Below are 12,873 nucleotides of genomic sequence, written 5' to 3' on the forward strand. Positions count from 1 at the left end.
GTAGAGCTTCTGTACTTGGCGATTGTTGCTATTTAAATATATGGACTTTTTCACCCACCTCCTTTCCTGGGTACAGTTGTTACTTTCCACCTCTAGCCATATCACAGAATCTACACACAATTAATGAATGTATCTTAACTAATGTGGTTATTACTTTTGTTAAATAAGGACTTTTGGAGATGCCGAACTTCTGCAACTTACCTTAGTCTACAATGCTGAATTTTCTCAGTTGATAAAGTGGCTATACTGTACTTGCATAAAAATTTGTACACATCACTGGACCTTTTCACTAGTGAAATTAACACACTCTCAAAATAATTTTTTTATTATTTTTTTTTTTTTATTTTTTCCACATTTATATCACAAGGTGTCCAATTAAAAGGACCAAATAGCAAAGTCGCTCCCTTCAGCATGAAAGGTTACCAGAAGTCTGGTTTCTGTACATTCACTAAGGCTTTTTTTCCCCGGTGGATCTCCGTAAGGCAAACATGATCAAGAAGGAATGCTGACAAGTAGGTAGACTCTCTTTTTCTCTGGTATTCAATTTGAACACCATAGTAGGACAAAGCTGTAGCTGAACAGCACCCCTAGATTGCTTGGCGTTGGGCAAAAAAAAAAATATTCAGGAAGCTACCAAGTAGGAGAGAGGAGACAACAAATAAAACAACAAAAACAGTAGGGTTGTGTGGAATATAGACAACAAGAGTTATTTAAATAAAAAAAAAAAAAAAAAAAACACATTAATAAGCACACCACAAAAAGCAAAAAACAGAATGCAGAATCCGAAATGAGAGCTAGGATTCTAATGGAAAAAACAGGATAAAAGCTCCCCTACTACCAAAAGAAAAAAAGGAACCCCCAAAAAATAATCCTCTCTCTTTGGTAAAGTCTGATAAAGAAAAGAATTTGAACCATCTCCCCCATTTTAAACTCCTTCACATTACATATATTTTTGTTAAGTAATATTTTAAAATAAATTCTTGCTTCCCTTTATGTTTAAACTGAGAAATTATGATGGGGTTCATAAGGAATGTCATGGGACAGGGTATTGATATTTTTTTTTTTGTTTGTTTTTATACTGCACTGGGGGTGATCCAAAAGAAAATGGGAGCCCCCTTTACTAATTCATGCATACACACTCAGGGTAAAGTAGTAGTTATGGGTGCCATGCCCTTTTTTTGCACCTGTCCTCACAAGCCATGCCCTAGACTGGCATATTAGAGGGGTAATTCTGCACTTACCCACCACCCCCCATATTTAGCAGGCTCATCTCCTTCCATCGGCCAAAATCTCATTGCCTAAACAGCATTCCAGACTCAACCTCTCCCAGCCCCACGCTACGCTGATGTTAGCAGCACCTTGACCAATGGGGGTAGGGATGAGGCTCAATGAAACAGAAGCAAAGGAGCAGATTGGCCCCGTTTTCCCCCTTTCACAACAGCTAGGGGCGGAGCTTTGGGTTTACCCATTGCTGCCTCATTAACCATGGAAACACCTGGTTCGTTTTACTCCACCTGCCACTCAGTCCAAACAAACATATGGCAAAATGTGGAGCCGGGTCTCATCCCCATGTGGGTCCAACGAGATGCACTGCGTCCAGTCGTACCAGTTGTCTTTTGTATCAAAGCAGCCATTAACACCTGGCCAATGCTGCTCATGAATACGTTGCAAGTCCTCTGTGCACAGCTCACGGTTTACCCCTGGCAAGTCGGCTTGCGTACTGCTAGCCACCAGCACATGAGTTTTGCGTGCCTCCTTCACATTGTGCTCTTCCTGTTTCAGATACTCTGTCATGAAATAGTGGGCACCAGGGGTTTGTGCCCCCGATGATGATAGTAAGCTGCTCTGCTTATTCAAGTACGACTGGATAATATTGTTACATGCCAGTTCCTTCCAGTTTGTTTTCTGGAAAGGGCTGGTTAAAGTCGGGGATCCCGGCTCCTGCTTAAGCAGCTCTGTCCTGTGTGTTTCTGCTGGATGCGACACCAACATTTGGTTGCGGTGATGGGGTGATACCTCATCTGCCAACAGGGAGTCCTTGTGAGTTAAGGGTTTAATTTGTCCAGTTACAGGGTCAAAGGTAAGCTTGCGTTCTTTTAACCGCACTGGCTTGCTATTCTCTTCTAATGTTGGTTGACCGTCCAAGTTTACAGTGTAGTCCCGAGGCCGATACTTTTTCTTCCGCTTGCTCTCAGACCCAGGAGTAACACCATCAAGCACAACCCCCCCATCTATCTCCGAGTGGGGTAAACCAACAGCTTTGCAAGCCTCTGTTTTAGGATGCTGGGAGTGGGTCTCTGAAACTGGCAGAGGGGGAGAAGCTGGTACTGGGAGTGGGGTCAAAAGATGTGGGGAAGGTGAAGATGGCACCTGAGAAGCGTCAATGGAGGGCCTTGGGCTGCAGGTTGCATAAATGGTGGGCTGCTTGGCCAAAGTTTCTTGCTTAATACTTCTTGGGCTGAAAGATGCACATCGTGGACTTCTTGGGGGGCAAGAGGCCCCAACCACCTCATCTGCTTTGGCCTGTTGCTGTAGTACTGCTGCTTTGAGTAAGGAAGAAGTGCTGGGGACCTTTACAAGCCCCGGGGAACTTGTATGTGGCTTCACAGCATTAACAGGTATTTTGTTTTGCCGGTCATTCTCTGAAGCTTCCAACCGGCTTCTTTCTGCCACAAGTGGTGGGCTGGGTAGAGGCTCTGGGCTCCCACTAATACCATTTGTTGGGGGTGGGCTGGAGTTGTGTACAGTGTCACAGTTGACCTTGGAGAGTTTAGCCGGAGGAAAACCATCCCTCAATTCTCCTTTCCTCTTGCGGCTTCCCGACCTCTCTGCTTTAGGGGAGCAAGGGATTTGGATTTCACTCCGGCTCTTCAGTTCCTGCAGGGAGGCAGGGCAAGGAGAAAGAACATCTTGTCGCAAAGGGTGTGCCCCACCATTTGCAGAGCCAGGAGGAGGTACCCTAGGTGCTGTATCTGCTTGCCCAGGTTCAATAAGTTTTTGCCAGTTCCTGAGCAATTTTTTAGCCCGCTTAGCTAGATCCTCATTGTTTGTCTTCTTCCTCACATCATTAATCAGCTTTCCAAGTCGAGTTTCCTGTTGAGAGAACATAACAGGCTGTAAGATAATGATAAAATCACATAACTGAAAAATATCACACTGATAAGCCAATAATTCTTCAAAAGGTAAGTTCTTGAAATTTAAAATTTTCTTCACAAAAAAAACAAGCATTTCAAAGTCAGTTTTTCTAAGCTAGGCAAATTAAGTAAACGGATGGATACATTTCTTTAAATTTGTAAAGACTGGACAATCAGTGTTAGAACAGTACATCACTTCTACAACACAACTGTAAATCAATTCTTGAAATTAAGCAGCATGCTGCAAAGAAAATTTGAACAGGCAAATGTAAATAGCAATATGTTTTTGTAAAAGAAATTTACAGAACTCTCTCTACACACAGAAACCTACCATATATGCATCATTTACATCTCTCTCTCTTTCTCATATTAAACAGTAAACAACTAAAAAGTTTTATCCTAGTCGTCTTTCAGCTCAAGGGCAAAACTTGGGCTAAACTTTAGGGTGAAAATTAACATAAAACACATTTACCTATAAAAAGGCCAATCCCTAAAAAGCTCTCTTAAAACAAATTGCTAACAGGACAGCCACTACACTAATACAGGTGGCTAAAAAGATAATAGAAAGTACTGCATATTTATGTAAAAGAGCACATTCTATAAATGAACTGTGACATTCCTCAACAGTGTGCTTAATGATGTGACAGATAGCTGCCAACAAAAAACCTAGAATAGTGTTCCCACAAATGCAAATGGGGACTACAGCCACCCATGGAAACCTGACTAAAAAAGTCTGGTACTAAAATATGAATAGTCAAATGCATCATTGAAAAACAGTATTTTTCTAAGCATTAAAATAAAAAAGTCTTAAGCATCTGCTGAAGCCACTACATGCACAAAAGTTATATCAATTACAGCCACACCTATATTATTAAGTGGAACAGCAAGACATTTGGCCCAATGGGATACATTTTTTGTATTAATCTCCTTGTATATTGTATTCTGCATAAATACAGCTTATGGAATAGCACTGTCTTGGTACTATGACATTTTATACAAGTTTGCACATTATACAGTACATGTGAATAAAATATATATTTGCACAGATATTTACTGAACCCCACATTGTAGCTGTCACAATAAGACTATTAAGACTGGACAGTATTTGGAGGTCTAACAAGAGTCTAAAGCAGTAACTCCAGTGTGTATTTTTTTTTTACAAAGGGTGTGGGAAAACACACAGCACAGTAACATGTTCCAAATTATATTGTAAAATTTTCAGAGGTGCTGGGTTTTAATTGAAACTGTAGCTATCTATTCAAAACGCCCCCAAAGGAACCCAGCCCCTCCCCCCCACACTTATATTTACAAAGCATTTGCAGGATCTGCACCATATAATGGGTGACCACAAAAACATATTGAATTCATCAACAGCACTCAGGTGAAGGCAAGTCATGACAAAAATGTATGTTATCCAAATCAGTGCCCAAAGAACCACTACTTTTCCACCTTAATAGAATTTAAATAGTGTAGACAGGCACTTTAAAATCTTATTTATTTATTTATTTTTTAAAAAAGAACTTTGATTTTTTTTTTTTTGTGCTGAATTGCTTTTTCTCACAGATAGACAGTTTTTGCTTTTTGTCTTATGTTTGGCTGTTTTAACAGTTCGTACAAAATAAGTTTCCCCAAGAACTAAGAAAAACAATTACTATGTATACAAAAGGCACAGACTACAATCTAACAAGGCACTGATGCAGATTCTTGACCCTTACATTGATCATAATCTATACTAATAAAAGGCAAAGCCCTCACTCACTCACTGACTGACTGACTGATCACTAATTCTCCAACTTCCCGTGTAGGTAGAAGGCTGAAATTTGGCAGGCTCATTCCTTACAGCTTACTTACAAAAGTTGGGCAGGTTTAATTTCAAAATTCTATGCGTAATGGTCATAACTAGAAGCTATTTTCCTCCATTTACTGTAATGGAGTTGAGCTCGAAAGTCGTGGGGGTCGGAGTTTAGTGTGACATCATCACGCTCCCACGTAATCACGCAGTACGTAGAAAACCAGGAAGAGCTCCAAAAACCGCTGAAGAAAACATACATTATATAATTAAGAAGGCAGCGAAACAATTAGAAGCGAGCGAGTGACATATAAAACCATATTCAGCGGCTCACGTGAACTGACACAGTGCGCAGACAAAAAGCAACAGTTCCAAAGAGTGCTGAACAAAACTGAATTACACTGCTACGCTCAAATAGACAAACCACACGCCGTGGCGCAATAGTAGATGCTTCGCCTCTAGTGCTGGCTTCCGAGGTTCGATTCCTGAGAGGGGATGCACTGAGTATGTACGCGCACTTCCCGATGCATTTTAGCCTCGCATCCCCTTGGTTTGAGACGTATGAAAAAATATGCGGTTAACGCAGAAAGACAGATCACCAATTGAAGCTTTATGAATAATGGATACTTTATTCACGATCAATGATTGTTTTGGTAAAGCCATACTCCAGTGTATTCATTAGATGAACGGTAAATAAGTAAGAGCGAGGGGAGGATGACTTATTGAGGCAATAGGGCTCGATGTGCTGTAGTGCGCATCAACTCGATCTGAATTGCGCGATCACATTTGAAAAAATATCTCTTTTCAAGTTCTATTTAGTCCATATGTGTCAAACTCAAGGCCCGCAGGCCACATCCGCCCGCGTAATTATATCCGCCCGCAAGATCATTTTATATATTATTGTTATTAATGGCCGGGGATATGAAGCGCTGGTAACACAATAAACTACAGATCCCATAATGCAGCGCTTCAGCTGCCTTGCCAACACTTACGCGTTAATCAAGTCTAGCTTATGATGCTGCAAGTTATTGAAGCTAGCCCACACGATGCAAGAGAAAAGGTGATTCTGAACATAGAGCCTTTAAAAACCGATGGGAGGCTGAGTATATGTTTACTGACATTGCCGGTAAACCCGTGTCTCATTTGTGGAGCTAATGTGGCTGTAATTACAGAATTTAATCTAAGACGGCACTATGAGACAAAACATCAAGATAACCTGAAAGACCTGAATGCAATGCACAAGATACAGAAAGCAGAAGAGTTAAAGAAGAATCTGACACTTCAGCAGACGTTTTTACCATGCAAAATCACAAAGTGATTTCAAGTGAAGCTACTTTTATGGGAGACACAAATGCACCAGTGCAACTTGCCCCACTTTCCCTGTTGCCAAGTAATGTCGAACCAAGTCGGCACAACGGTGTTCCCAAATACGCACTTTGCTGATAAACTGAGCGCACTGCGCACTGAGTTCGCATGGCGCTTTGGTGACTTTGAAGAACAAAAAAAGAATTTTGAGTTGTTTCGCAACCCATTTGCCGTCGATGTGGAAACTGCACCTGTGCAGATTCAGATGGAGGTGATTGAGCTGCAGTGTAATGGCACACTGAAGGCAAAGTACGATACTGCAGGGCCGCACAGTTTATTCACTCCATTCCGCAAAATGCTCCAGCTCCGTCTACATGCGGCTCGAACCTTGTGCATGTTTGGTAGCACATATCTGTGTGAGAAGCTCTTCTCAGTCATGAAGACTAACAAAACAGCACACAGGAGTCGCCTCACTGATGAGCACCTGCAGTCCATCCTGAGAATCTCCACAACACAGAACCTCACACCAAACATAAACAAACTTGTTGCCAAAAAAAAAGATGCCAGGCGTCCAGCTCCATTAAAAGGACATATGAGCAAAGACAACTGAATGATTTGATTTGTTATTGCTGAAAAGAACAAATTTTATTTATATTTCCAGGTTTTGTTATGCACCATGTTCATATTTGAATTTGTATAATTTTGACAGGATATATTTTTATGGAGAGCAAAATCTTTTGGGATATTTAAAATTTAAGTTTATTTTTATATAAAATTACATAAGAGTAAAGAAATTTGAATGTTTGTTCTTTTAACGCTTACTTTATTTCTAACTTGTATAATGTAGACAGGATATATTTTTATGGAGAGCAAAATATTAGTTATATAGTAGTTATTTAAGGTTTGAGTTGATTTATTCCGGAATAATATTCTGTCAACTAAATAAAAATTCCTTCTATTTAAAATTTAAATAGAACTTGAACATATACAATAGTGTGTGTGTGTATTATATATATATATATATATATATATATATATATATATATATATATATATATATATATATATATATATATATATATATATATATTTGTGTATATATGTGTGTGTGTATATATATATGGATATATGTGTATATATATGACAGCAACACTCATCACTCACAACAGTGACAAAACAATTACATTGACAATCATGTTACGTTATTTTCAAAATGTTTCCTTTTCTTTTTCATTACTTCTTTAACACACTACTTCTCCGCTGTGAAGCACGGGTATTTTGCTAGTTTACTTAAATATGTATTAACAGCCCAACACATGGAATATAAACTTTTGAACAGGGTCATGAAGTTTAATATCTGTTATAATGATTAATATAATGAATGTAAAACTGCATTTGAGTACTGTTACTGGATGTATTTTACGTGATCACTTATTTTCTATAAAAGATGACCAGCTTCTAAATTCTGTCAGGTATTCTAAAATCAGAATTAAAATTAAATAATTATATATTTGGTCAGAAAAAATGAGTATTGCAATATTTTGATATGACTGGTGCACTGTGGGCAATTATAGAGATTGTGTATTATGTCTAGGTATTGCAATTTATGCAGCACTGCTAGCATTTGGCATTAGCCACCTGTGCCTGCACAACAAAAAGTATTAACTTCTGGAGTGCTCCAAGGTGTAGAAGTAACACCTCCACGAATTGCCCTTTGCACATTTAATGTGAAACAGAAAGTATTCAGACCCTTTCACTTTTAGCAAGCTATATTGTGTTGTATATTTAATTTTGGTTAAATATCGATATATGCTCAAAACCCCATAATGACAAACTGAAAACATGCTTTCCAAGGTTTACTTGTGTATAAAGGTTTTTACGTTACTGTAAAAAATATCACATTATTGGTACATATCCTTGTATATAATTTGATACAATTCGTATGTATGGTGTTCAAATGCTTCAGTGTCGCCGCTGGACAGCCAAGTATAGTAAGTCGGTGTTGGTTCGAGCAGATAACAGTAAGTTCGGTTAGTTTTTGGAACGTTGGTTTGGTGGGGCGTACTTTCCAGGACTAGCATCGTTCACTGACTTAAACCCTTCGACAGCTCTGTAACTGGAAGTAATTTAGAACGTATCGGCATTTGCTTAGTGCGACGAAATCTATCTTTGGGCAGTTCGGTTTTGGCATCCGTCCTTCTGACATCTATCAAACTGAGTAATGACGGCTAGGTATTAACAACGGTCATTGTTTAAATTTTAATAGCCGATCTCGGATCTAAAATGACCACACCAGCATAGTTACTCTGACTCTGATTACAGTCGTAAAATACGGTTTGTTTTGAAAATTTGTTTGCCGGAAAAAATCAGATGAGGTACACTGAAGAGCTGAGTTCACGTCTCTCAGCCCCATTTAAACAGAAAGCTCTTCATTACATCGGCCGAAAAGGTCTATTTTAAGCACAAATCAGTGCCATAATAAAATCATTTCAAGGACTTAAAAAAACAAATAATTCTTTGCAGAGAAAGTATGGATTTCACAAACATAGAATTTGTTGCCAGATTCGATCGGGCTCCCAGTCGCTAGTGTAAACACATGTTTATGAAAACACCACATAATTTAAACACATATTTTAATATATTGACAAGACACTTTATAAATAAAATATCATAACCTAAATTACTGGCTGACAACACTATTACAAATTAAAAAATAAAACAAAATATTGGGATGAAAGGATTCAAACTACGTTCATCAGGTATGACAGATTTTCTAATATACAAGAATGAATTTGACAATTTCAATATTAATATTTTAATGAAAGAAAACAAATAAAAAGAATTCTGTCATGATCCAATTATCAGAATATTATCCAGTGGGAGTCCCTGGTAATTCCCACCCCTAACAATCATCACCATCTGATCCACTAATCCTCTAGTTCACTTAACAAAATCAATGACATGGGGATGGCATTTCACATATGGGGCACATGCACACACTGACACGTACTGGGTCACATCAGTTACCAACTAATCAAACTTGTAAGTCTTTGGGATATATGAGAAGGAAAAAAAAAAAACCTGTACTCTGAGAAACAAACTCTGCACAGACACATAGAATAAATACAACTTCTACAAAGATAGTAACCAAGCTGTTATTCAAACCCAGACATCAAGTCACCTGCACTAACCACTGAGCCATGTCATCCTCATGAAGACAATGATATAAATTGTACATACAGCTATCTTGAGATATACAAAGTTCAATACAGCAAAACCTTGATTGTCCATTGTTCGATTAACCATCGGTCTCCATTATCCTCCAGAGCAAAAAAAAACCAAAAAAAAACCCCACAACCCACACCTGCCTATTAATGTACAGTACTACTACTGCCATGTGGTATGCTACAAGCTATACACATTGGAACAGTTCCTTATGTTAGCGTGAAGTGTTCACCCGAGCACCACGTCAGGCCACATTTTAAAAATCACAGCGTCAAGTTATGTAACTCCAGTTTTAATAGCGTTTTGTAGGTTTTCTCTTATGTTGTAATTAATTTAATATACATTGTTTTACCTGATAAATGTATGTGTGTGGTGTTGGAACTGTCACAAAAAATTGAAATTAAACATTTATGAAACGGTGAAAGTGCCATTATGTTTTGTTAATTTATTGTGACATCCAGGCAGGTGGTGATGGGCCGATTTGGTCAGATCTACGAGGCCACTATGTGCCTCTCAAGCACTCCGAGCACACAAAGAGGCCCAGCACAAGGAGACCTGCATGCATACTACCACCAATTCCACAGAAATGTTGTGGACAACATTCTTTACCATGAAAAAAACATGAAAAACATACTGGAAAAAAAATTCTCCCACACAGCCTTCTCCAGCTTAAGACAGAGTCACCGAACACTATTCGATCTGTCCAGGCTAAAAACAAACCTGACTAATGTATGGCAGGACTGATTCTGAAGGGAAAAGTCCTGCTGATCTCCTTGATTTCCTTCAGCTCAGCAGAAAAATCTTGGTGCAAGCATGGGGCAGCTGTACACATTGGCAAGTTTGGCAGTGACTATGCCTGGGTCCACTGCTTCTATCAAGAGGACATTCTCATCCCTAAAGCGAAATAAAACTTATGCCAGAAATAGGACTGGACAGACTCAACTTTCATCATTAGCCTCCATGGCGCTTGTAAAGGACTTATTGTTGGAACTGAGATGCACTGATAACCTGTACAACCCCCGCGGTCATCAGAGGTGACTGTGTGCAAAGAGTGCAGACCTAAAAATACCTGGGAGTGCAGCTGGATGATAAATTGGACTGGACTGCCAATACTGATGCTCTGTGCAAGAGAGGACAGAGCCAACTATACTTCCTTAGAAGGCTGGCATCCTTCAACATCTGTAATAAGATGCTGCAGATGTTCTATCCGACGGTTGTGGCGAGCTCCCTCTTCTACGTGGTACTGTGCTGGGGAGGCAGCATAAAGAAGAGGGACGCCTCATGCCTGGACAAACTGGCGAGGAAGGCAGGCTCTATTGTAGGCATGGAGCTGGACAGTTTGACATCCGTGGCAGAGCAGGCTCCTGTCAATCATGGAGAATCCACTACATCCACTCAACAGTATCATCACCAGACAGAGGAGCAGCTTCAGCAACAGACTGCTGTCACTGTCCTGCTCAACTGACAAGACTGAGGAGATCATTCCTCCCACACACTATGTGACTCTTCAAATCAACCCTTTTAAGGTTAACATTACACAATGTTATTGTCTGTTATACCTGCCTTGCACTCTCCACCTTGCATTTTTTTAAACTTGCACTGCATTTTTATCACTTTTTAATTAATGTTGTTTTTATCAGTATGCTGCAGCTGGCGTATGTGTATTTCCCCTTGGGGATTAATAAAGTATCTATCTACAACTAAGTGATTGAACTATTCATGAGGAAGGAAAGGAGGATGGATTTTGTGTACAAATCAGTGTTTTTGGCGAGTACAATGCATTTTGTTTTTTGTATTTTTGTCATTTTATTAGGTTGCTAGATATAAAATATGCAGTGCATCTGTGGCTGCAGTGAAAGACTTGCTGAATTGTGTTAATTGGGTTTCTTGCTTTAGTAGTGGCATTCATTCTCGTTACATGAGATACCTGTCTGTGATGCAACGCCCTGTTATACTGCATTTCTGTATAACATTGATGGTTTCTATAGCCGTGGTATCATAATGATGGTATTAAGAGGTGGATTATTAATTCAGGTAGGTAGGACACCACTGAAGGCCTAGGTGTGAAAAGCATGGCCCACCACTCGCTTTAACTATAGTTGACACATTAGTATAAAAATTTTTGTAATGTGATTTTTTGACAATGATTATCATTAAAGCACATATGTAAGTTATTGATTAGGAGGGTTTCCCATTTTTCTTTCCAAAAACAAGGAAAAGCAGAAAAAGAAAAATGTACAAGTGAAAAAACACAGCAATCCATCTCAAATTAAAAACAGCTAATCCATGAAAAATACATTGAAGTGCCATTTAAGTTCAATCCAAGACCATATTATTAGAAACCAAAGACCAGATCAGACTTTGTATCATTTACTGCTACCATTATTTGTCAGCTAACAGCTAATGATGCTCCAATCAATCAGCCACCAATCTAAATTGGCCAGTCTTCACTACAAAAGACTCGATCAGTGATCGGTAAAATGACCACTCTTTTTTTAATACCTTCTTTTCTAAGCTTTACGGTAATTTAGTTGTAGTGCTCCTTTACACAAGGTATTTCAGTAGTTGAGCTTTCCCACATCTTCCTGTAAACAAAAAGCAGTAAAGACTACCAGAGAGGGAGAGAAATTTATATTAGACTTTACATTAAGGAAAGTAATAAACTTCAAAAACAAAATCTGATTAGTTGTCCTGTGTGATTAGACTAACAGAAAGAAAAGCTACTTCTTGTCCAAGTTAGGATAATGAGCAAGCTTAAGTACCGCCAATTATATTTTCAATTAGAAAAAGAATTTTTAAATCGCTGCATAGTAAACCATAGGCTTGTTCGCGCAACAGTAAAATGTATTTTACTTCGGCATGTTAGCCTGTTATTTTCTTGATAAAACATCACATTAACATTTGATAGATTTGCAGCTTTAAAAAAAAAAAAACGTTTGTACAGTGTTTGTGTATCATACAGTAAAGGATTTGGATAATTGCATATTAAAATGGTTACTCATTTAGAATTACACCAAGAATTAGGAATAATTAGCTGTTACACTGGGGAAAAAAACTGAATATAATAAATGCATGTTTTAACAGCAAAATGCTGTAGTGTAATCAATGATTAAAACATTTAAGTACATGTATAGCTGAAATTTATATACACTGCTTAAATTTAATCAATTAAATCAATGTGTGAGAATATGTATGTTAGACAAATAGTAAAAACTTCTAAAACAAAGCTTAATTTAAAAAAGTACAGAAGAAATTAAACAATGACAGCTTAGAATTACGAGTAGCATTTTCTTCAATGCCATATGTAATATGGATAAATATTTTCTCTACATGAATTTTATTAGTTTAAAAAGGTATGTACAGGCAGTCCCCGGGTTACGTACAAGATAGGGACTGTGGGTTTGTATTTAAGTCAGAACA

At 38.5% G+C, this 12,873-nt stretch overlaps 1 protein-coding gene across 2 annotated transcripts in view; it reads right to left on the minus strand.

Annotated features, from left to right (window-relative positions):
• Positions 1–340: 340 nt before the first annotated feature.
• Positions 341–12,873, minus strand: part of crsp7 (cofactor required for Sp1 transcriptional activation, subunit 7) — a 44,472-nt gene continuing 31,939 nt past the window's right edge. For both annotated transcript variants that reach the window (XM_039766565.1, XM_039766566.1), the window contains exon 3: positions 341–3,093. In XM_039766565.1, coding sequence (XP_039622499.1) covers positions 1,522–3,093 — 1,572 coding nt within the window. In that variant the 3' untranslated portion in view covers positions 341–1,521. The remainder of the gene's footprint in view (positions 3,094–12,873) is intronic.

Source organism: Polypterus senegalus, chromosome 10 (genome assembly GCF_016835505.1).
Source record: "Polypterus senegalus isolate Bchr_013 chromosome 10, ASM1683550v1, whole genome shotgun sequence".
Taxonomy (NCBI): domain Eukaryota; kingdom Metazoa; phylum Chordata; class Cladistia; order Polypteriformes; family Polypteridae; genus Polypterus; species Polypterus senegalus.